Here is a 21,873-nt window from a genome sequence, read left to right as displayed (position 1 = left end):
CGATTTCCGTCTTTCCTGCACGCACTATGTAAATAATCCATCTCAATGGCTCTTGCTATTTCATTTCATGTGCAATCAACACCAGCTCTTCATTTCATAGAGGAAACATACGTAAATAATTACCTTAAATTTTCACACTTCCAAAGATGCTTCTCTTTTTATTTTTCAACAGCTGTTGCACACAAAATTAATCCTGTGGTTTTATTTTTACAAAATTAATCCTGTGGATTTATTTTTACTTCACTTATTGTGTAACTTTCATCCCGCCAGCATGCATTACACAGGCTCCTAAATACCGATATGATAGCACGTTGCAATAGCAATTCAGGCCTGTATGAAAAGTGCATAAATGCAAACATCAGAACTAGAACATAAACTACCACGAAAACGTAAGAATATGACGTCAAGTGTAATTACCATGTAATTGTTATATATCGTAATGTCGCGACCACCACTTTTAGAACTAAATAAACAAAAACATTGCTTAAGAATGCTGAGTGTCGTTAATATAACGGTCCTACTGCTTTCCCTTACGTGGCGAGGGGCTGGGAACATATTCGGGTGTATCTAAAACTAAATTTAAAATACAGGTACTCGTTTTGGAATGAAGTTTCTTGCCCATTTCTTTCTTCTACTTTGGTTGCGTCCCACAACAATCGACTGACCACTGTTCAGGTCATCAGAGGTACACTGGGATTTAGTGGAATGTGCCGAAAACGCCCTAGCTGTTTTCAGGATCGAGTCCAGAACCTTTCACTGGCAAGGGAAGTGTCATAAACACTGGGCTACAGAGGTGTGTGTATATATGTACTGTATGTGCATAACTTCAAAGTTCCCGTAGGTGGGTAGTGCCGCCAGTGCACCTCATGCGGTGCACTTTAGGCATTACTTCGCCAGTGCACCTCATGCGGTGCACTTTAGGCATTACTTACGGTAATTTGCAGCGTGCCTTCGGCCCCTAGCTGCAACCCCTTTCGTTCCTTTTACTGTACCTCCCTTCATATTCTCTTTCTTTCATCCTACTTTCCACCCTCTCTTAACAATTGATTCATAGTGCAACTGCGAGGTTTTCCTGCTGTTACACCTTTCAAACCTTTTACTGTCAATTTCCGCTTCGGCGCTGAATGAGCTCATAAGTCCCAGTGCTTGGCCTTTGGCCTAAATTCTATATTCAATTCAATAAGTCTTACATGGCCTTAATATACCACAGAGAAAATTCCAAGACCATACATTTAATTTCTTTTTCCCATTTCAGGTCAAAGGTCAGATTTCTCTTATGTAACCTGGAGTGATAAAGGGTGACGCTTATGTTTCCCTTTTAATATTTCATTGTGTCGTCGGGTGTGTAACACAGATTAACACGTACATACCCGTCCACACTCAAATTCCATTCATTTAGCTATTCTTGCTCGCGAACAATGAAGAAGAACATGCAGTTGAGACCTGGAGAGAGAGAGAGAGAGAGAGAGAGAGAGAGAGAGAGAGAGAGAGAGAGAGAGAGAGAGAGAGAGAGAGAGAGAGAGAGCGCATGACAGTATTAAACAGTAACATTAATGCTGCCATCTAAGTCACATTACCATTAAAACCCTGTAGGTGGGGTAATGCCATCAGGACACCTCATGGGGTGCACTGTAGGCATTGCTCAACGTTCTTTGCAGCGTCCCTTCGGCCCCTAGCTGCAACCCCTTTCGTTCCTTTTACTGTACCTCCATTCATATTATCTTTCTTCCAGCTTGCTATCCACCCTCTCCTAACAATTGTTTCGAAGTGCAACTACTTTGAGGTTTTCCTCCTGTTACACCTTTCAAACCTCTTACTCTCAATTTCCTTTCCAGCGCTGGATGACCTCATAGGTCCCAGTGCTTGGCGTTTGACCTAAACTCTATATTCCATTCCACTTCACATTACCATTAATCGTAAATCATTCCTAGGTTGTTGATAGCAATTTCCCAATTATTAAACCCATGAAAGGAATTCAGTTGATTCAGTTGGTTGTTAACTATAAGTTTTTATCATATTTTCTAACGGACAGGTTCTCTTGGACCGGAAATAAAAAAAATCTCCAAAGTAGTGTTAACCATTCCGTCTTGTTAGCGCTGTCTGATGAAACTCGCTGGGTTCTGAATTCTCCTGATATCGAAAGTGATGACAATCAGCAAGTTTAGTTGCATTTGATGTATTACGTAATGGTGCATCTCACCAAACGAAAAATTACCTCTCTTCATCATCTTAATTACGTGTCCATAACAATGAAATTTCCTGTTATACCGCCCTAAAATGGAAAACTGCAGTATCGGCAGTATTTTCGAAATTGAGATATGTCACCTGTTGGGCTCGTGAAACACTAATACACAAGTTACTGCAATTTCAGAAAGATTCTTCAATGCTTTCCACGAGTATTTAGGGGGTCCCATTTGCAGTTTCTGCAAAATCAGTAGTAAGGCAAAGGAGTATATACCATTTTTCTCAGTTTTGTATTTTTGCAGACACTGCAGTCTTCCATTTTAGGGCAGCATAGTCATTACTACGCCACATTTACATTCTATTCCAGTTAATGTCTGGGACTAAGAACAAGTATTAAGTCAGTGTTTAACAGAAAGGAAAAATATCTTGTTTACGTTTTCAGATCCAACATAAGCACTGTCAAGTCATGCAAAACATTATGAGAACCAAACATACGGTACATTCAAAAGTCATCTCAACGTTCACGCCTGTATAGAGACCAAATAACAAAAAAAAACAAACATAAGAAGTTAATCGTTACTTCCGGTATTCACCGAAAATGTTCTGTGGTTTCGCAGCAAGCCAGAGATCTTCGCTGCGTAGCGCATTCGAAAGTGAAAACTGATCGGTTCCAAGCTAACGTGTTTATGTCGCATCTAATGCTAATGAGACGAAAGTGCTTTTTAAAACACCTCTGAGTAAGACGAAGACATATGTTCGTCCTCGAAGACTTCTCGAACGCAAAATAGTTTCTCCCAAATGATTTCTATTAACAAATGTTGCTGGAAAGACGTGAATCTTCCCTGTTAGTGACTTGGCTTACCGCAAGGGGGGCCTCTTTCGCCTAAGCTTAAAGATTCATTTCTTGGTGGTGAGCTGTATATCTTTTGAAAGCTTGAGAGTATGAAACTGCAGTTTAATTGTCAAGTATATCTATCTTGGAACTCAAAAGTTGTACCGTTTTCCCCAAGCTAAACCTCTTTCTCTATGTCCCTCTCTCTCTCTCTCTCTCTCTCTCTCTCTCTCTCTCTCTCTCTCTCTCTCTCTCTCTTACACACACACACAAAGACACACACATTACATATATATATGTATACATACGTATGTATATATATATCTGGAGCGAGAGAGCGCTTTAAATAGTTTGCACTTCCAGAAATCATCCCTTAACTTTCAAAAGTTGCAAACGACAAAATCAACCGGCCACCCCCCCCCAACGCCAAACATCTTCCGAATTGCAATCGAAGCCACTGAATGCTTGCTCGGCGTCTGCAATGGTCGTTTACTAGGAGATAAAAGCTGCGTTCGTAATCCCTTTGTGAATCAACTGCCGAGAATGGACGGTGGATCACGTATCAGAAAATTGCCACGGGTCATATTCAGTGGAGTTTGGTCGAACGCCGCTACCACAAGATTGGTCAAGAATATACTATATTCCTACCTTTCTATTATTCCTTGCGCAACCTTTTTCCCCTCTTCCATTTCCACATTTACTCGTAGGCCAGGCCTGAAGGCACAGGGGAAAGGAATGGGGAGGGACAAGGGGCGATGCCTCAACTGTGTTCTGACCATTTGAAAGTGAAATGATTTCTTTTTTTTACTCAACTAAACGTTTTTCCCCTTACTTTGCCTTGGGTTAGGAATCAAGGTTGGTGCGAAGTTTTTCCTTGAATAATAAGTATGAATGACACCACTGAGAAAAACGAATGTAAATATGTGATTATTTTACTTCGGGGAACCACAAAAACTTTGCAAAAGTAACATGGAAAGAGGAGGTAATGTTTAACTTAAAATCGTTTTAATTTTTGCAACTTGAGACAGGTTACAGTGCATTATGCATAATGACTATGAATGACACCACTAAGAAAAACGAACGTAAATACGTGATTATTTTACTTCGAGGAGCCACAAAAACTTGGCAAAAATAACATGGAAAGAGGAGGCAATGTTCAACTTAAAGTTGTTTTAATTTTTGCAACTTAGGTTGCAGTGCATTAAAGACTTTTTGCAACTTAAACAGACAGGTAGATATACAAATCATGCTAAAACATTAAGCACAGTAACTGGTAAAATGGTTGCAACAGAGTCACACTGAAACAAAATGACACAATGTAATATAAAAGTTAAGAGCAAAAACTGCATAAATTGTAAATAACGACTGTAATCACTTGCTCTAACTGAGAGCATTTCCATTCCATGATTTACATTGTTTTTGAGCAATAATTCTTTCGAAGAGGTGATGATGATGATGATGACCTCAGCTGGAACATAACTGCACCGGTTATTTTATCGGATCAATAAATCAACACGTTTAAAGATGTAAAGTTGCATTTGAACTTATGTATTCTTTTAAACAAATCTTAGAAGAAGAAGAAGAAGAAGAAGAAGAAGAAGAAGAAGAAGAAGAAGAAGAAGAAGAAGAAGAAGAAGAAGAAGAGATGAGAAGTTGCATTTGAACTTCTGTATTCTTCTAAACATATCTTAGAAGAAGAAGAAGAAGAAGAAGAAGAAGAAGAAGAAGAAGAAGAAGAAGAAGAAGAAGAAGAAGAAGAGATGAAAAGTTGCATCTGAAATTCTGTACTCTTTTAAACAAATCTTAGAAGAAGAAGAAGAAGAAGAAGAAGAAGAAGAAGAAGAAGAAGAAGAAGAAGAGAGAGAGAGCAGATTCGCAAAGATGGGAACATCGCAAATGAATGCAGGCAAAATGAGCTATCTTTCCTTCTCACCCTGAAAAATATATACAATACTTATATATATATAAAATCACGACCTCCCACAAACAAAATCGTCTACACAAAAACACAAACGAACAAAAACAAGCACGCGACCTAACAGTAGCCCGGCCAAGGGTTCGAAGGAATGCAGGAAAGTTACGGAGCAATCTGTATACAGACGGCCACGCCTCCCACGAGTCACTGCCGCAGGCCATTGCCTCATTCTGTTACGACATTTCTTCCATAAAACTCTTTAGTTACGCTACGTTACGAATTTACCTGAGGGGGGGAAACAGGAAGGTTGCCATTCAGAATGGAAGAGTGAATTTTTATTTTTAAGCAACAGCTTGATGGGTTGAGGAGTTTTTTTCCCGTGGGGTTTAACTGAAAATGATCGTCAAAACATAATGTAAAAAAGAATAATTAAAAAGATGGAAAAATAAATGCGAATGATCTAAGAATTCACCTAAGAGATGGAAAAAAAGGAAGGTTCCCATTCAGAATGGAAGAATGAATTTTAAATAACAACTTGACAGATTGAGGATTTTTTTCCTATGGGGTTTATTTGAAAGTGGTTATCAAAACATAACATAAAGAATGATAAAAAGATGGAAAAAACGAAAGGTCTACGAATTTCTCTGACAGGGGAAAAAGGGAAGGTTACCATTCACAATGGAAGAATGAATTTTAAATAGCAACTTGACAGATTGAGGATTTTTTCCCCATGGGGTTTACTTGAAAATAATTATGAAAACGCAAGAAAAAAAATATAAAAGGATAGTAAAATAAATACGAAAGATGGGGTGGAACTTCCAAGCAAGATAACCATTAAACATTAGTTCTGTAATGTAATCGGTTTCACCTTCGTTTTCTACGTAATACGAAAATAAGAAACACTACCTTTCCTACCTCAGTACAGAAAAATGAAAATATACAACATTAACTTCAATAAAAAAAACATTTATTTCTCACCAGGGGGAAATGCTGAAAATTACTTCCTTTCTCCTTGAAAAGAGAAACATTACCTTTCCCGATCGAGGGGCGACAAAGAAACGCCAAAACCCGGCAAATCAGTTACGCCCAAGACGTAACTCTTAGTTCTGAGGGAACGAGTGAAATGGAAAGTGATTTGTCGGCTGAATTGTTACAGCAAGAGAAGTCGCCACTGAGGAAGAAGAATGACAGTTTGCTATTGAGAGTAGAATGACAGTAGGCAACTGACAGTTGTAATGGGTTCCGGAAGTCTGAGAACCCGGTGGTAAGGTCGTAAAATCTATTCAGTTGAATTTCTTTTTTTAAGTTTGTTGTCTTCAATTCAGACTAACCCACTGCTCTTGTTCTTTTTCAATAATCTTGTTGTAGGTTATTTCCTAAGCTATATTGTTACCAATTTAATGTGGAAAACTATTTCGTTTGGATGTTATACAAATCATCAATGTACAGTCACTGTTCAACTGAATATGTATGTTATAAAGAAACACACACACACACACACCTATATATATATATATATATATATATATATATATATATATATATATATATATATATATATATATATATTATGCATGTTTACGACAAAAATTAACATTATCATCGCCACCCTAAAAAAAACGCTTGCCTAAACACGGACAGCGTAGAAAAAAATATGCACTATAAATGTCTAACCTTCAAACAGGAAACGTTAAGCTTATTTAAAATAACGTTCTGGTAAACCTATACATGTCACAGGGAATATGTGAAATTCAGGGATTTCACGAAATCCCAAGGGAATTTGTGACATGTCCAATTCGCTTAGGAACATTAATCCCGAGGGGTAGTACTAAACACGGCGAAACAGTGATTCATCTACAATGTTTCGCCGTGTTTAGTACTAGCCTCTGGGGGTTAAATGCCACTGAGTGCATTTGATCCCCCAGGTGCTAGCACTAAACATGGCGAAACACATTTGACCCCCCAGGGGCTGGTACTAAACACGGCGAAAGTGTGGATGAATCAGTTTCGCCGTGTTTAGTACTAGTCCCTGGTGATCAAATGTTCCTAAGCGCATTGGTCATTTCACAAATTCCCTAGGGATTTCGCGAATACCTGATTTCACATATTCCCTGTAACATATAGTATGTCCCATCCGGGTACCCACACCCCTCCCCCCCCAAACAAAGAGAATACTGCCAATATAACAAAAACTTCTTTCGACTCTTTTCTCCATCTTTGTCATTTCTCCAGAAAAGAAAGAGGAAAAGAAAGAGGAAAAGAAAGAGGAAAAGAAAACAAACGCAGGATGTGAGGTAACGGATTAAGATGACAGATAATGAAATGATAAGACTTATCTTTCTTTGTAGTGACATAAACAGAAAATTAAAACGTGACTTGTCATTTTGAGGTATTTTTGGTTAACTTAGATACATTCAGATCTCTGTACAGATAAACACCATTTTCGTAATATCTACTTGCTTCAGAAGTAACGATACAGCAAAAAAGGTTTCCATCTGCAGTGAGAATTATTTCAACCTCGAGCTGTGAAGGGCGTATAAATTTGAAATTAGAAAGCAGTCGCTATTACTACTTTTAATACAGTGATGCTCCTGGTCCCGTTGCTATTTCACTCAAAATTCGTTCATTCCAGTCTATACTCTAACATCCCATACTGCAAAATTTTCATACCAGTCTATATTCTAACAGTCTTTACTTTTCAAGATGGATGTCCCCCACTAAGCTAGAAACTTTCGAGCCACATAATTTCCCAAACACAATTCTGTAATAACTTTCTTGGCCTTGCAATTATCATAGCTAGTAGCTCTTACGAGTGTCCATTGGCTCCATTACCTCATAATGAGCCAGTAATGCACAGCGGTAATTACAGCTGCAATTTACCTTAGTGTCTCTCTCAACCTCTGGACACAAAACCAGTAAGTCGAATTATCACTTTCGGCCGCGCTGCGCACGCAGTGGTTCCCGCCTGAGTTGGAAAGAAAGAAAAAAAAAAAAAAACTTCAGTACTCTGTGGTTTCTTTCAATCCTTTTTTCCTGGCTAACTCGCATTCCACTGCTTTTCTTTTGTTGTGGCAAATTACTTTCCTTTCCCTTCTCTCAAACGCCGCTTCCAAATTCGTATGATCTTCTCAGGTATACTCGATTAGAAAAAAGCATTTCAAGCATGGTTTCGTGTAAGGAATTGCAGCGGGAATATGACAGGTTCCAAACGTGTCGTTATATTTCCATGGCAGTTTGGGCTGAGCCTAAATTACAGCATGGAGAAGATAGGTGAGGGAGGGAGGGAGAGGGAGTGGAGGGTTACTGAAGAACTGAATTAAACTAAATATAGAATTTAGGCCAAAGGCCAGGCACTGGGACCTATGAGGTCATTCAGCGCTGAAACGGAAATTGACAGTAAAAAGTTTGAAAGGTGTAACAGGAGGAAAACCTCGCAGTTGCACTATGAATCAACTGTTAGGAGAGCGTGGAAAGTAAGACAAAAGAAAGAGAATATGAAAGGAGGTACAGTAAAAGTAACGAAAGGGTTGCAGCTAGGGACCGAAGGCACGCTGCAAAGACCCTTATGTACTGCCTACAATGGGTTAATGAAGAGAGTGCATGGCATATAATACCGCACAGTTTTTCAAGCTGACGTTTCCTTTGAAGTTATATTGTCATGCCATCTAATTAATTCAAACCGTCAATGAAATTTGTCATTAACTGAGGCATTACGCTGATTTCTTCCGCAGTGGCTGGACTGTAAAAGCAAACAAAACATGCATTCGAAATACACAAGACAGGACTGAAAAATGTGCCCTCCACAAAGAAAAAATTTAAAAAATGAAACCCCCATGCGAATACGGATTGCCGGAATCATATCCGCCTCCAACACCTCCACACAACAAAAGCAAGAACGTCCAGAACCTGCAAACCTCCGAAAAGGTAAACAATCCCCCCCCCATTAACAAACATCCCCCTAAAGTTACATTCTTATTTCTCCCAAAATCTTGATGTCGGTCACAAATAAATATTATCATATCAAGGTTCTGAGAAACTTCATGGAGACAGATGACGCATTGAAATCTCTCTAAATTCTGAGTGATTTATGAGGCGGGGACTATAAGAGCCCATTAGAAGGACAAGATCACTACTTCGCACGCATTTAAATCTCTCAACATTCGGAGTGATATATGAGGCGGGAGCTTTAAGATTCAATTGGAAAGTCTTATGGGGCCTTAACTACTCCAACCTTGGTAAGTCTCAGTGACAAATGCTTTTCTTTGTTATCTTGTGGGTGGGTAAGTAAAGGTTTGGAGAAGCACACTCAATAACAAGCGGGTGTAAGAGATTTCAGAACAGTCATATTTTCTAAATACGATTTCTGTTGCGTTTTAAAGACGAATGTATACAAGATATGTAACATTAAGTACAAATGTCTAGAAATAACATGTTTTTACATCAATAAATGCAGTAATTACCTATACTGAACCTTCTGAAGAACTGGAACATCAAATTGCACTTTTGGAGTTTCTTAAACACTAAATTCCAAAACCCTGCATCAACATACGAACGAATCTACAGAAATCTTAAATGACAAACTACGGAAATAACGAGCACACCATTCAGATCGTAAAAACGTTAGGGAAAATAACAAGGCGCCATATATAGCCCACAGCAGCAATTAGAGATGACGTTACCTCCCTAATGAGGCGATGACAGACAGGTGGCACAGGTAATCCACGTAATCCCCACCTCTTCCTTCCATCTCGCATCTCGTTCCCACGTTCTCAGCCATTCTTCCTCCTCCCTTCCTTCCTTCCTCCCTCTACTCATTCATTCTTCACACATACCGTAATATCAGCTGATGACATCACGACATCCGCCACTGGCGTCTTAACTATGTGGAAGGCTGAGTTACGACAGAGTGAAGAAGCTAGCCTTTGGAAATGAAGAGCCTTGGGTAGTTAAGTAGTTAAGTGCGCATCTGATATGACTTGAATGAAGCACCTTGGATTATTTATACACTTGAAGTGGATTAGTTTAATTAATAAAGTGGAGATGACGCTATATGTTTTGGTTCAGAATGCTGAAATAAGTTTTCCTCGTTGGTAAAAAAACTCTTAATTATTGCTCCCTTGCTAATGACCATAATTAAAAACGCATTAATATAGCCTCACTTAAGTCTTTGTTGCGCCTATACATTCCCAAATTCAGGCACCTCACATTTCTTGGCCCATTTGGCTACGAAAACTCAATAAAAAGAAGTTGTTCTGATATTGTTTTCTGCTTTCACTCGGATATTAATTGTTATTAGGAGAAACGCTATTGGATAATTACGCTGGATGGCCTAATTTTAGGCGGAAATGAGAATAAATTGTGAGCAAGAAAGCTAGAGAAAACGTTAATTTTCATTGAGTTCGAGAGAGAGAGAGAGAGAAAAATTTTGAGGCTTTAAGCTATCGTCGATTTTTTCTGTGAAAACCTCGTGGGAAGTACGAAATCAAATAAATACATTTTTTATAAATGCTTCTACGGAAAGGACATAGGACAAAATACCCCCCAAGAAGATGAGAGTCCAAAATTGATTTCGATATGAGAGAGAGAGAGAGAGAGAGAGAGAGAGAGAGAGAGAGAGAGAGAGAGAGAGAGAGAGATGCGAAAAACTGTTCAGGATTTAAGCAATCGTCGATTAAAAAAAAAAAAAAACTAGACAGAAAATACAAATAAAAACCTAGAGGGAAGTATAAATCAAATAAATACATTTTTATACATGTTGCTGCGGAAAGGACAAAGGACAATAAGAACCCCAAGAGGATAAGAGACCACAACTGGTTTCGATATGCGAGCATTTGAGTTTTTGCATACGAAACCAACACAGGAAAGCTGAAAACACCCGGAATTCGTACCGACTTTGCTATCATTTTGCAAAATTTGATATATTTTGCAAAATTTGATATCATTTTGCAAACTTTGATATAATTTTGGAAAATTTTATCTCATTTTGCAAAATCTGATATCGTTTGGCAAAATTTGATATCGTTTTGCAAACTGTGATATTTTGCAAAATTTGATATCACTTTGCAAAATATCATTTTGCAAAATTGATATTATTTTGCAAAATGTGATATTTTGCAAAATTTGATATTTTGCAAAATTTGTAAAATGACCTCAAATGGCATCTAGTTCTTCAGGTCGCATCAGCCATCCGTGGCTGCCACAATACTCAAAACCGATTTCTCTTTCCTTCAATTTTCTCTTTTCCTCTCCGTTATTTCCAGCTTCACTTTGGCCTTGTTCGTGTTTTTCCTCATTAGCAAACCAAGCAGCAACATAAAAGACCAACCAACTTTCACATGAATAACTTTCTTCAAAGCATCACGACGCAGAAATTAATGGCGACCATTACTGTTTTGAAGATTCGTTCGCTGCGAGAAAAATTAAAAAATAATAAAAATGACTAGCAATGCGTTATGATGCAGCATATTCGACAGACCCCCATTGGTGAAACACGCTCTTAAGTCTTCTCTCTCGATGCCGTGGAATGATTACGGAGAAACTTCTCTTTTTGGGAAACTCTAACTGAATGACATTAATCGACATTATAATACGAAAAATCAAAAGAGAAGAAACAAAAGAACCCAGAAGTCATTGTTGTGAAACACAGGAGGCGAGAAAGAAATTCTCTGTGCAAATTCTTTTTGCAGAAGTTCCGGTTACAATGTATGGGGAAGACTTTCAAATTTGCGTTCTTGATTCTGAATATTCTACACAAACGGGAGAGAGAGAGAGAGAGAGAGAGAGAGAGAGAGAGAGAGAGAGAGAGAGAATACTTTGCGGTCTACCAAGCTTAAAGCTGCAGACCAGAGAGCTGGACGCAGAGACCAAAAGTTGAATATGAAATGAGACTGGAGAAAGTGAAGGCTGCGGTGGAGCTACGCCCCCGGGGGAGAGAAAAAGAAAAAAGGATGCTGGAAGGGGTATACCGGCGTAAGTGGGAGGGGGGGGGGGGTTGACAGGAGAGGAGAATGACGCAACCCCTCGAAAAGGGAACGCAAGGGAACAAGAAAGGCACCGGAAATGAAAGACATGTTCGCTGAAAAGAAAGAAGGGAAGTGTTTCAGTAATGATGGAGACAGGGACTATTATTGCTGCTAATGTCGAATTAAGCTGGTTGCCGTTGCTATTTCTAATGTAACCTTTAAAATAAAATAATAAATAAAAACAGCTCTGGGTCAATGAACTTCCATAAAATATAATATAATACTTTTTATTATAAATTTCTACATCCCTGTCTGCTCACTCAACACTCCCATACTCCATTTATACAAAAAAATCCCTCCAAATATGTTAAAAAAAACTTAATATTGTTGGACTGATAGAATCCCGAGATTCTCAGCAAGAAGCATGACAAATATTTGACACGCCCTCTTTTTAAAATCTTTCATGTTTCACAGTACTGAATGCTAAAGAAGGGCCCCTGCTTCCACTGAACATCTTAAATAAACAAAAATCCCAACGAGGATTTATGCAAATATTGCTACGTAACCTTTCAGAAAATGCAAGGTTATGACGATAAAATATTCACTCATCCTTTAAGCAAAGCCTTCACTTCCTTTTCCCGTTCGTCAATCAGTTTCAATTGCATCCTTCAGAAATTGACCAGGGCCGTAAAATTCTCGCCAAAATCCTCAAGTAAATCTCGCTTTTCCTTTATCTCTTTTTATAAAGGATCTATGAAATCTCGAAGAGAAATTTCTCCTTCATCATCGCGCGCATCTATAAACATTTAACTAGCTGAGGAGAAAACACACCTTCCTAGACGGAGGTCAAGATAACAAGAGTCACCCCAAAAGCTACCAGATAATAAAACAAAATATGTGGATAAAGGCCCGACAGCTGATAATCCCGATAACGAGCGAAAGCTATGCTTGCGTGCTTTGAAAACTTTCCCGGGGTGACAAGCACCCAGAGGAATTTGGGATGTTTGTAGAGAGCCAGGGGATTGAATGCAGGCAGCAAATACCCTCCAGATAAAAAAAACAACATGGCATACTTCTGAAGAGTGAAAATATAAACAATATATTGTACAACTGACGACTGGAGAAAACATGCAAATCAAGCAGAACTTAGCTGACACATAAACATTTCAAGAGCTTTGTCATGGATGATGATGGCAGCATAAGAGCACGTTCCAATTCTACTGCATCATCATCATCATCATCAACATCTTTCCAATAAGTTAGCAAACTCACTACAGCAAACAGAACGAAAGCAAATGCATTTAGGGCAAATTTCCAGTTCTCAGTTCTAAACAGCAAACAAAAGGGCTTGAGTTCCGGAAAGGTACCCGAGTCTACTATGACAAAACAAGGACAAAACAAACATCACCAAGGCACTGTAGATCCTAAAAGAAAACAGTCAGCGAATAACTGTAAATACCACAGCTCGGTTCAAGAAGAACAAGGATTGAATAAAAGAATGCCAACAGCCTTCGTCCCAATCTACTGAACAAAGGAAGGTTATATAGCGCAAAAGGAATCCCGCAGAGCGCGCCTACGGTTGAAACGGATCTACGGTATGAGAGAGAAGAAAGAGAACCCGTGGGCAGGAGAAGAGAAAGTTTACCTGGGAGTCGATACACCCCGAGTTCGGAAGGACATCTCAAGAACACTTTCATTTTTGTTTTACTCTCGACGCCCTCTTGTAACGTCCAGAGGAGAAAACGGCGTTTACAGGAGAAATCTCGCTTCTATTTTATTTATTTATTTATTTATTTATTTATTTATTTATTTTTTGTCTTAAAAATTTTGCGTCTAACTTATTTTTCTCAGAGGAAGGTCACTGCATGTTCCTTAATTTATTTGATCTTTATACAAAACACCAATATTTTTTTTGAAATTATTAGAATCTGTACGGACGTACCAAGGTTGTTTTAAATTATTCATTGCTTGCAATACAATAAAAAAAAAAATCATTATTCAGAAGAAGGGCACAGCTCTGCTTTTCTGATTTCTTTGAATACAAACATTTGTATTTTGTATTTAACTCCCAGAATAATCACTTGTTTGTTTTACGGACATCTGTATTGAGTAATTAACTACGTATGAAATGTGAACTTCACTAACTTTACTGAATACAGACTTCTTGTATCGTTTCAAGATGTGAGAAACGCTTGTATATGGCCGCTCCACAAATATTTAGTAATCTAAAGAGGTCAACAATATGAAATGCCAATGTATTCACAATAAGAGTAGTTTTTACAACCTGCGCAGGAAGCGAGACCCAGTGAAAGCATATGCTGGTTTATTTTTAGCTAAAACAACAAACTGTTAACAATTTAATGACTTTTTGCTTAAGAAATTATATAATAATTGTACGAAAAATGAATGTAAATATATTTTAAGACTTTAGCTAAAATATTCTACAAACAAAAGGTTTAAAGAGGTTAAACATATATCGAGTGTGAAATAATCTGTCCTCAACTCGTGCTGTGCAAAATCATCGTAACAGAGAGAGAGAGAGAGAGAGAGAGAGAGAGAGAGAGAGAGAGAGAGAGAGAGAGAGAGAGAGAGAGAGAAATCTGCCTCAACAAGTCATGAAAGCACAAGCAGACGACAGAAATAAAATATATATTTCATATAAATTACCTTGAACAGGATGAAAGAAAAAGTCGGGAAGGAAAAAGAAAAGAAATAATAAACCACTTTCGAAAGAGGAAAGTGGGCATCCCAGACCCGTACCCCGGAGAAAGCGGCCACGAGGCCAGGGCAATAATCACGAACAAGAAAATGTAACCTGCTGATACCAGGGGAAGACGCACGCAACTCTTCACTATCGCAAATGGGTTTTGCATTTAATAATAGATAATGAGGAGACGTGGACTGGAATATATAGAATTTAGCCAAAGGCCAAGCGTTGGGACCTATCAGGTCATTCAGCGCTGAAAGGGAAATTGGGAGTGAAAACGTTTGAAAGGTGTAACAGGAGGAAAACCTCGCAGTTACACTTCGAAACAATTGTTAGGAGAGAGAATGTGAACGACGGTACAGTAAAATGAATGAAAGGGGTTGCAGCTAGGGGCCTAAGGGACGCTGCAGAGAATCTCAAGAAATGCCTACAGTGCACTGCAGGAGGTGCACTGACGGCACTAACCCCATAATTACAGCGCTCTCTATAAGTCAACTCAAACACTTCACTCCTTTCAATAGGTAATTCGGGAGTCAATTCACCTGTCATTTAATCCTAACTCTCTTAGCTATCCAACGCCACCACTGTTCTCTTGAAGTTGTCAGAATACTGAACCTGATTTCTATTTTCTATTTTCATATCTCTTACAGTATTCGGTATCTTTCCTGTAGATTTTATGATATTTTATTGCAATTCACAGAGAAAAATATCAAATAAAACATAATAATCATCATTAATATTCAGTCTAGTTGTTAATAATAATAATAATAATAATAATAATAATAATAATAATAATAATAATAATATGTACAAGCTTTTGCCATCAAGTGTCTTCACAGAAAGTGCAGGTAATTCTATTCTTTAATCGTATAAAAGGGACTCAAAGATGATTATCTGCTTTTTAGAATAAAGTAATTAATTACTAATAACTCATTAAGTCAATAATTGGGTCTAAATGGTCTCGAAAAACTGGATAGCTGAAGTCCTGGCAAAACAGAAAAAGCTGCTAATTTGTAAACAAACACTGTACCCATTAAAAAATACCCATAGTAGCATGAGTCTTGAAATGGAGAAACAAATCCACAGTTATGTATGGGTATACAGTATATATTTAGAAATATATCTCTACAGCAAGAGCTGTCTGTAGAGATTTATTTTTAAATATATGTACCCATACATAACTGTGGATTTGTTTCTCCACTAAACTCGTCATTGTTTACTTCTAAAAAAAAAAACATGAAAATAAATACTAAACTTAATTCTTCTTTCCTGGAAAAGAAAATCTGGAAAAAAATAAAAAATAACCAGTAAGTTGAAAAGAAAGTGAGAATACAAAAAAAAAACTCGTTGTTTCTCCACACTGTTTACTTCTAAAAATCATGAGAATAAATACTAAACTCATTCTCCTTTCCTGGAAAAAAAAACTAGAAAAGAAAAGAAAAAAAACCAGTAAGCTGAAAAGAAAGTGAGAATAACAAAAAAATTAAAAAAAAACCGGCTCTTCTAAATAGATGTCCCCCAAGCGATTACGAAACGGCCATTTCCCATCTCTTGAAGCATGTTCTGACCGGTCTCCTAACACTAGCCCCTCAATAAATAAAAGAAAAAACTTGCTAAAAAAAAAAAAAAAAAAGCCTTCTGGAGCAGGAAGCCCCAGTGCCCAAACCACTTTCTTTATAATCAAGAGTGACCGGTCGCGACTGGTAAGTGTAACCCTAAGGCGCCGGTCAAGAAAAAAAAATCTCACTTTCGCTGACGCTACAGAGAGAGAGAGAGAGAGAGAGAGAGAGAGAGAGAGAGAGAGAGAGAGAGAGAGAGCCAGCAGCTACGACACACAGCACTTCCCATTCCGTGGCGATACCATTTCTTCAGAGAGCGAAAGTACATCGTCTATGATTATTCTCGTCACATCTGCCTCTCTACGCCGTGAAGGAAATGTAACAGACAGAATAAAGAATGTCACAGTATAGAGAGAATGTCACAGAATACAGAATGCCACAGACAATGTCCCCCTCCTCCTTTTCAGTGGGAGGCACTGTGTTCTCCATTCTCGGGGGTCCTTCCTTTTGCACCAACGGCGTGGCACCTAAAAGGGTCAAAAACCCGAAGGAAACTTGGTGGGGGTTTTACTTCGATGCGTTTTTCAAGCGCTTGGCAACTGGCGGGTTGCAGTGCTTTCATGCGTGGTGCTGGATTGCATGACCTTCTGGAAATGGGTGTAGCGCATGATTTTCAAACCACTAAGGTATTTCATGATTATCTAAATAAAATCTGGTTTTAAATTACTTCGATACTGCACCGGATCACAAGGATAAATTGGTTTTATAATACACTGAGTTTAGAATAAATAGATATTTGAAGCTAATGGGGTTTAAAAATGTTGAATGTTTTCAATTTTTTCAAGTTAGAAAAGTCTGAAGAAAAACTGGATTCTAGAGAGCACTCGGCGTTAAGGTATCTGAAAAACCCGATTTTACCTAGACCAAATAATTCTTACTTGGTCTAGGTAAAAAAGTGGCCTGAAGTGTGAGCGTGGAATAATGTTTTATATTTCAAGTTCCACGTTTTCTAATATATATAGCATTCTGCACTAAAATGTCGTAAAACAGAACAATCAATTCCGTGATTTTTAAACTTTACTAGATAAAGATAATAAAATGACGATATAATATATATAATATATACATATATATATATATATATATATATATATATATATATCTGTATATGTATATATATATATATATATATATATATATATATATATATATATCTATATATATATATATATATATATATATATGTGTGTGTGTGTGTGTCAAATTGTTTGTTCTTGCACCCTAAAACTATTTTGGCTGCTGCGCCATAGACGTATTTCTATTCCAAAGGCCCTCGGATCTGCGTCACATTCTGGCTCCAAATCGCCTCCCTCCGTCCCCCTCCAAATTCGAGCTAAAAATTGCATTTCTCATCTGCGGCAAAAAACCTCGTTGCCCACTCGATCGAAAATCACGTGTGAGCCAGTGGCGCCAAAATCTTGTTACGGACTTCTAGCTGCGCGCGCGCGTTCCATTCGCGCCAAAAAAAAATTCGCCAGCCGAGATCGCGCGCCAAGATTGTTTCCTAATCGCGTCACAAATCCGGGTTACGTACTGGAGTTAACTACATGTTCCCGAGCGCTGACCAATCAGTTTTCCACTTGATGGGCTACGCGGTTCTTACATAATATACGCCAGAAGGCGACTCGCGAAGGAAGCTGAAATCACATACTTATTAAATGGCTGTTGATAAAACTAAGTTTCTTCGGCGCAATCGAGTTCTCTGTACAGCCGCTACAGCGTATAATCAAGGCCACCGAAAACAGATCTACCTTTCGATGGTCTCGGTATAATGCTGTATGAGCCGTGGCCCATGAAACTTCAACTACGGCTCAGTGGTGGCCTACCTATATCGTTGCCAGAATCATGAGTATAGCTAACTTTAACCCTAAATAAAATAAAAGCTACTAAGGCTAGACGGCTGCAATTTGGCATATTTCATGATTTGAGGGTGGATGATCAACATACCAATTTGTAGCCCTGTAGCCTCAGTAGTTTTTAAGATCTGAGGGCGGACAGAAAAAGTGCGGACGGTCAGATAAAGCCGGCACAATAGTTTTCTTCAACAGAAAACTAAAACGGCATGAGATGTCAGTTTACATTAATGTGTAACATAGCTGCGGTAAATGTAGTTTCCAGAAAATCACATCACGGCAGTTCAACATTACTGAAACATAGCTCGTACACCGTATGAACACAGTAAAGTGTAAATAAATCTTCCAATTATGCCAATTTAGATTGCAAGATAATTTGACTCACCTCTCTGTAGACAACACAAAAGTGAGCTTGATACTGATGAAAGACTTGAAAGAAAATAATAATAATAATAATAATAATAATAATAATAATAATAATAATAATAATAATTATTATTATTATTATTATTACTATTATAAGGTCATTACTGGCAACTGATCTCTGTTGCAGAAAAGCAATTGCAACAAAATTTGCAGCAAAACAAGGGCAAAAACTGTGAACGCATCAGGAGATTGATTGCAATGTCACGAGCTAAGTATTTTGTGAAACTGCAAAACAAAAATTACGGCTGATTCTACCATTGCTGATGGCAATCAAACTGACAAGATTAATATGTCATCAAAGTCAATCTTTGACAGCAGGGGACGAATTTCGTCACGTCATGTCATGTGTCATGCCTCAGAGCCTGCGAGTTATCGAGGACTTATAGCTATTTCATTGAATAATCTGAAATGACGTCGTTATTCATAGGTTATTGGTTATCTTCCCTGTCTGGTTTCATCAATCGGTTCCGTAGAATAAATAGTAAGATGTGGAATATGCGTATATAAAAGATAAAGGTGTTGTGTACACATTTATATATTTTCTCAACATTAAGAGATGATTCCTGTAACAGGGCGTGGCTTTGGGAGAAAACGAAGCAAGGACACTGGCACATTCATACTTTTAACTACTGACAGCTGAAATATAAATATATATATATATATATATATATATATATATATATATATATATATATGTATATATATATATATATATATATATATATATATATATATATATCCCACAATCATCCACAATCTACAATTTGTACCATCCGCATGTATCTACATACAATACATCCAAATTATAAAAATAGATAAAAAAAAAAAAAAAGTGGAGAAATTCGTGATTGACGAAAATGAGGATCCTACGAATTCTGGCAAGATTCCCACAGGACAATGGGGCCAAAAACCAGTACATCATTGTCTGTCGCAAATGGTGTGAATAAACGCCATGCTTGAGAGACATGCAAGTGTGCGTACTTGTAAAATCATGCAAAAATTAATTAAGAGAGAGACATCAACATATAGTATACCTTTCAGAGAATTGGCCATCAGCATATAGTAAGACCTTTCTGTGGGTGTATTCACCTATAGAGAGAAAGAGAGTGGTGTGTGTGTCTGATTATACATAAACATATAGTATATTTTTCTGTGTCCCGATATTCCCCCTGTAGTAAGAGAAATTTGCGTGTGAGCGAGAGAGAGAATAATAGATATACATATAGTATACCTTTCTGTGTACAGTTATTTATCTGTTGCAAGAGAGAGAGAGAGAGAGAGAGAGAGAGAGAGAAGTTAAACGACTTTAAATCATCAAAAACGCGTAGGTCTCGTCTGAGCAAAATAATGACTTCCACTAAAGCGCGCATAACATCACATAACGCTACTCTCATTACCCGTTATTATGCAATGCTGTCGAGTCTCCTACTTCCTTTTATATTCGCTTCCTCAAACAAAACAGAAATTAATTCGCGACTTGTTACGTACGCGTCTAATCATCATGGCTCCGTTCATCGCGAAATTACTCTCCTCTTTATTATGGTTATTGCGAATCATCTTCCTAATTCGGCTTTTGGTAATGGAAGGGGGGTGGAAAGGGGGAGGGGGGAATGGCTTTCAATCGACCATAAACGTTATTCAATTTCCTTTCCTAATTATGATGGATTTCCGTAAAAGGAATCCTGAATGAATTTACAAAGCACTACTGTCCGTGACGTCATCACTCAAACCGACTGCAATCCGCATTTGATACAACAAATTTTGCAATCATAATAAGCTCACATCGACTACAACAAGATATCGTCAACCCTCTCCCGGTGAAAGCTAGGCATTGCGCCATCGACTCTATATTGATTATCGAGAGATCTATGTTGTAAACAACGAGGGAGCGGTGGGATGATACGCGTTTGGTCATCTCTTCCGTATCTTCTCCTCTCCGCTTGTTGGCCTGTTTAATGGACCGTTCGAGAGATGGCGCTCGCTTCCCAAGGTTCAAAGGATGCGCGCGTCACATTGCATAGGGTTAACTCTCTCTCAAACTAAACTCATATAGTGAGAACTCACATAGTCACAATTAATATCAGCACGCCAATACATTAACCTTTTTTGCACTGATAACTGCAACTTTTTTGCCAATGATTATTGGTTGATATTTGTCACGAAAGCTTTAATACTTGTCATTCTATACGATATTGCTTCTGGTATTATCACATTCAGGGCGTTTACCCTTAGTTTTTGATGGTTTTTATATTCCTGTAAGTTTATATAGAAATCTGTCAAAGAACATTGCGCTTTCTGGCTCATTTACATTTACAAATTTTGATAGATAAATTTCAATATATTTTTTGTATAAAATTACATATATGAAACTGTTAGAAAAATATTTTAGATACAGATAAATATTTTCATTTGTCAAAATTGTAAAATACGAACAAATGCCTGTATTAAAATTAATTATGAAAGACTTTTCGCAATTCTGATCCCTAAACATTCAAAACAGAACGTGACCATTAGGACTTTAAGTTAATTTCAATAACCCTTGTTTTTTTTTTTATCTAGAAACATTACTGACTGACACAAGCCAGTCTGAGAATATAATGTCTACGTAACATCAAGTTTTCAAAACAATGTATCTGTGATTCATGTGAAAAATTTCCGACGGACAGTGAAGCTAAATAGATTTTAAAACTATGTATCTGTGATTTTTGTTTGTGCGACGTCTGTAGTCAATGAAATATATTCCCCAGCTAACACAAATTGTTTCTGTCTAAAGTTATGTTGTTGCCGGTCTCTGTGAAATAATAATAATAGTAATAATAATAATAAAATGTTCACAAGGGGATGCGCCTATACTCACAGCTTCATACTGGAGGCTTTATTCCCGTCAGGCCGAGAAAGAGTTCTAGCACATGGTACACTTCTCTCAAAGACACAAAAAAGATTCTTCTACGGATCGCCTCCCAAGAATATAATAAAGTCCTTCCAGAGATATACTGCTTCGGACACCACAGGAGAGGATGCAGGCAGAGGCCACTCAAAAGGCGGGACAGTTCACTTCGCCAGTCCGTCCCAGGCCACGTCTTCCGGACTTCTAAAGTCGCACTCTGTTCCCTCGCACGCGGAGACTACACAACGGTGGAAAGACAACCCTCTCCCCTTCCCCCCTCCCTTCTCTCCCTCCCGTCCCTCGGACCTCGAAAATACACCAGCAGCCTTCATTGGGAGAAAGTGGTTTAGATTTAAACCCGTCCGACGATCTGATTGGTGAAAGTCCCGCCCGGTTGGGCTACGCCTCCTCCGCGCCGAACGTTTTAGTTCGCGCGGTCGACGCTAGGCGGGTTCTGTCTCCAGAGGTTAAGGGCGGGTATGTGGTAT

The 21,873-nt window shown here is 38.1% G+C and overlaps 1 protein-coding gene across 1 annotated transcript in view; it reads right to left on the bottom strand.

The window, feature by feature from the left end:
* Positions 1-21,611, bottom strand: part of LOC136840737 (mucin-2-like) — a 29,054-nt gene extending 7,443 nt beyond the window's left edge. The window contains exon 1 of the mRNA XM_067107563.1: positions 21,356-21,611. Coding sequence (XP_066963664.1) covers positions 21,356-21,363 — 8 coding nt within the window. The 5' untranslated portion in view covers positions 21,364-21,611. The remainder of the gene's footprint in view (positions 1-21,355) is intronic.
* Positions 21,612-21,873: the final 262 nt, after the last annotated feature.

This window comes from Macrobrachium rosenbergii, chromosome 8 (genome assembly GCF_040412425.1).
Source record: "Macrobrachium rosenbergii isolate ZJJX-2024 chromosome 8, ASM4041242v1, whole genome shotgun sequence".
Taxonomy (NCBI): Eukaryota; Metazoa; Arthropoda; class Malacostraca; order Decapoda; family Palaemonidae; genus Macrobrachium; species Macrobrachium rosenbergii.
This window is presented reverse-complemented; position numbering and strand designations above follow the sequence as displayed.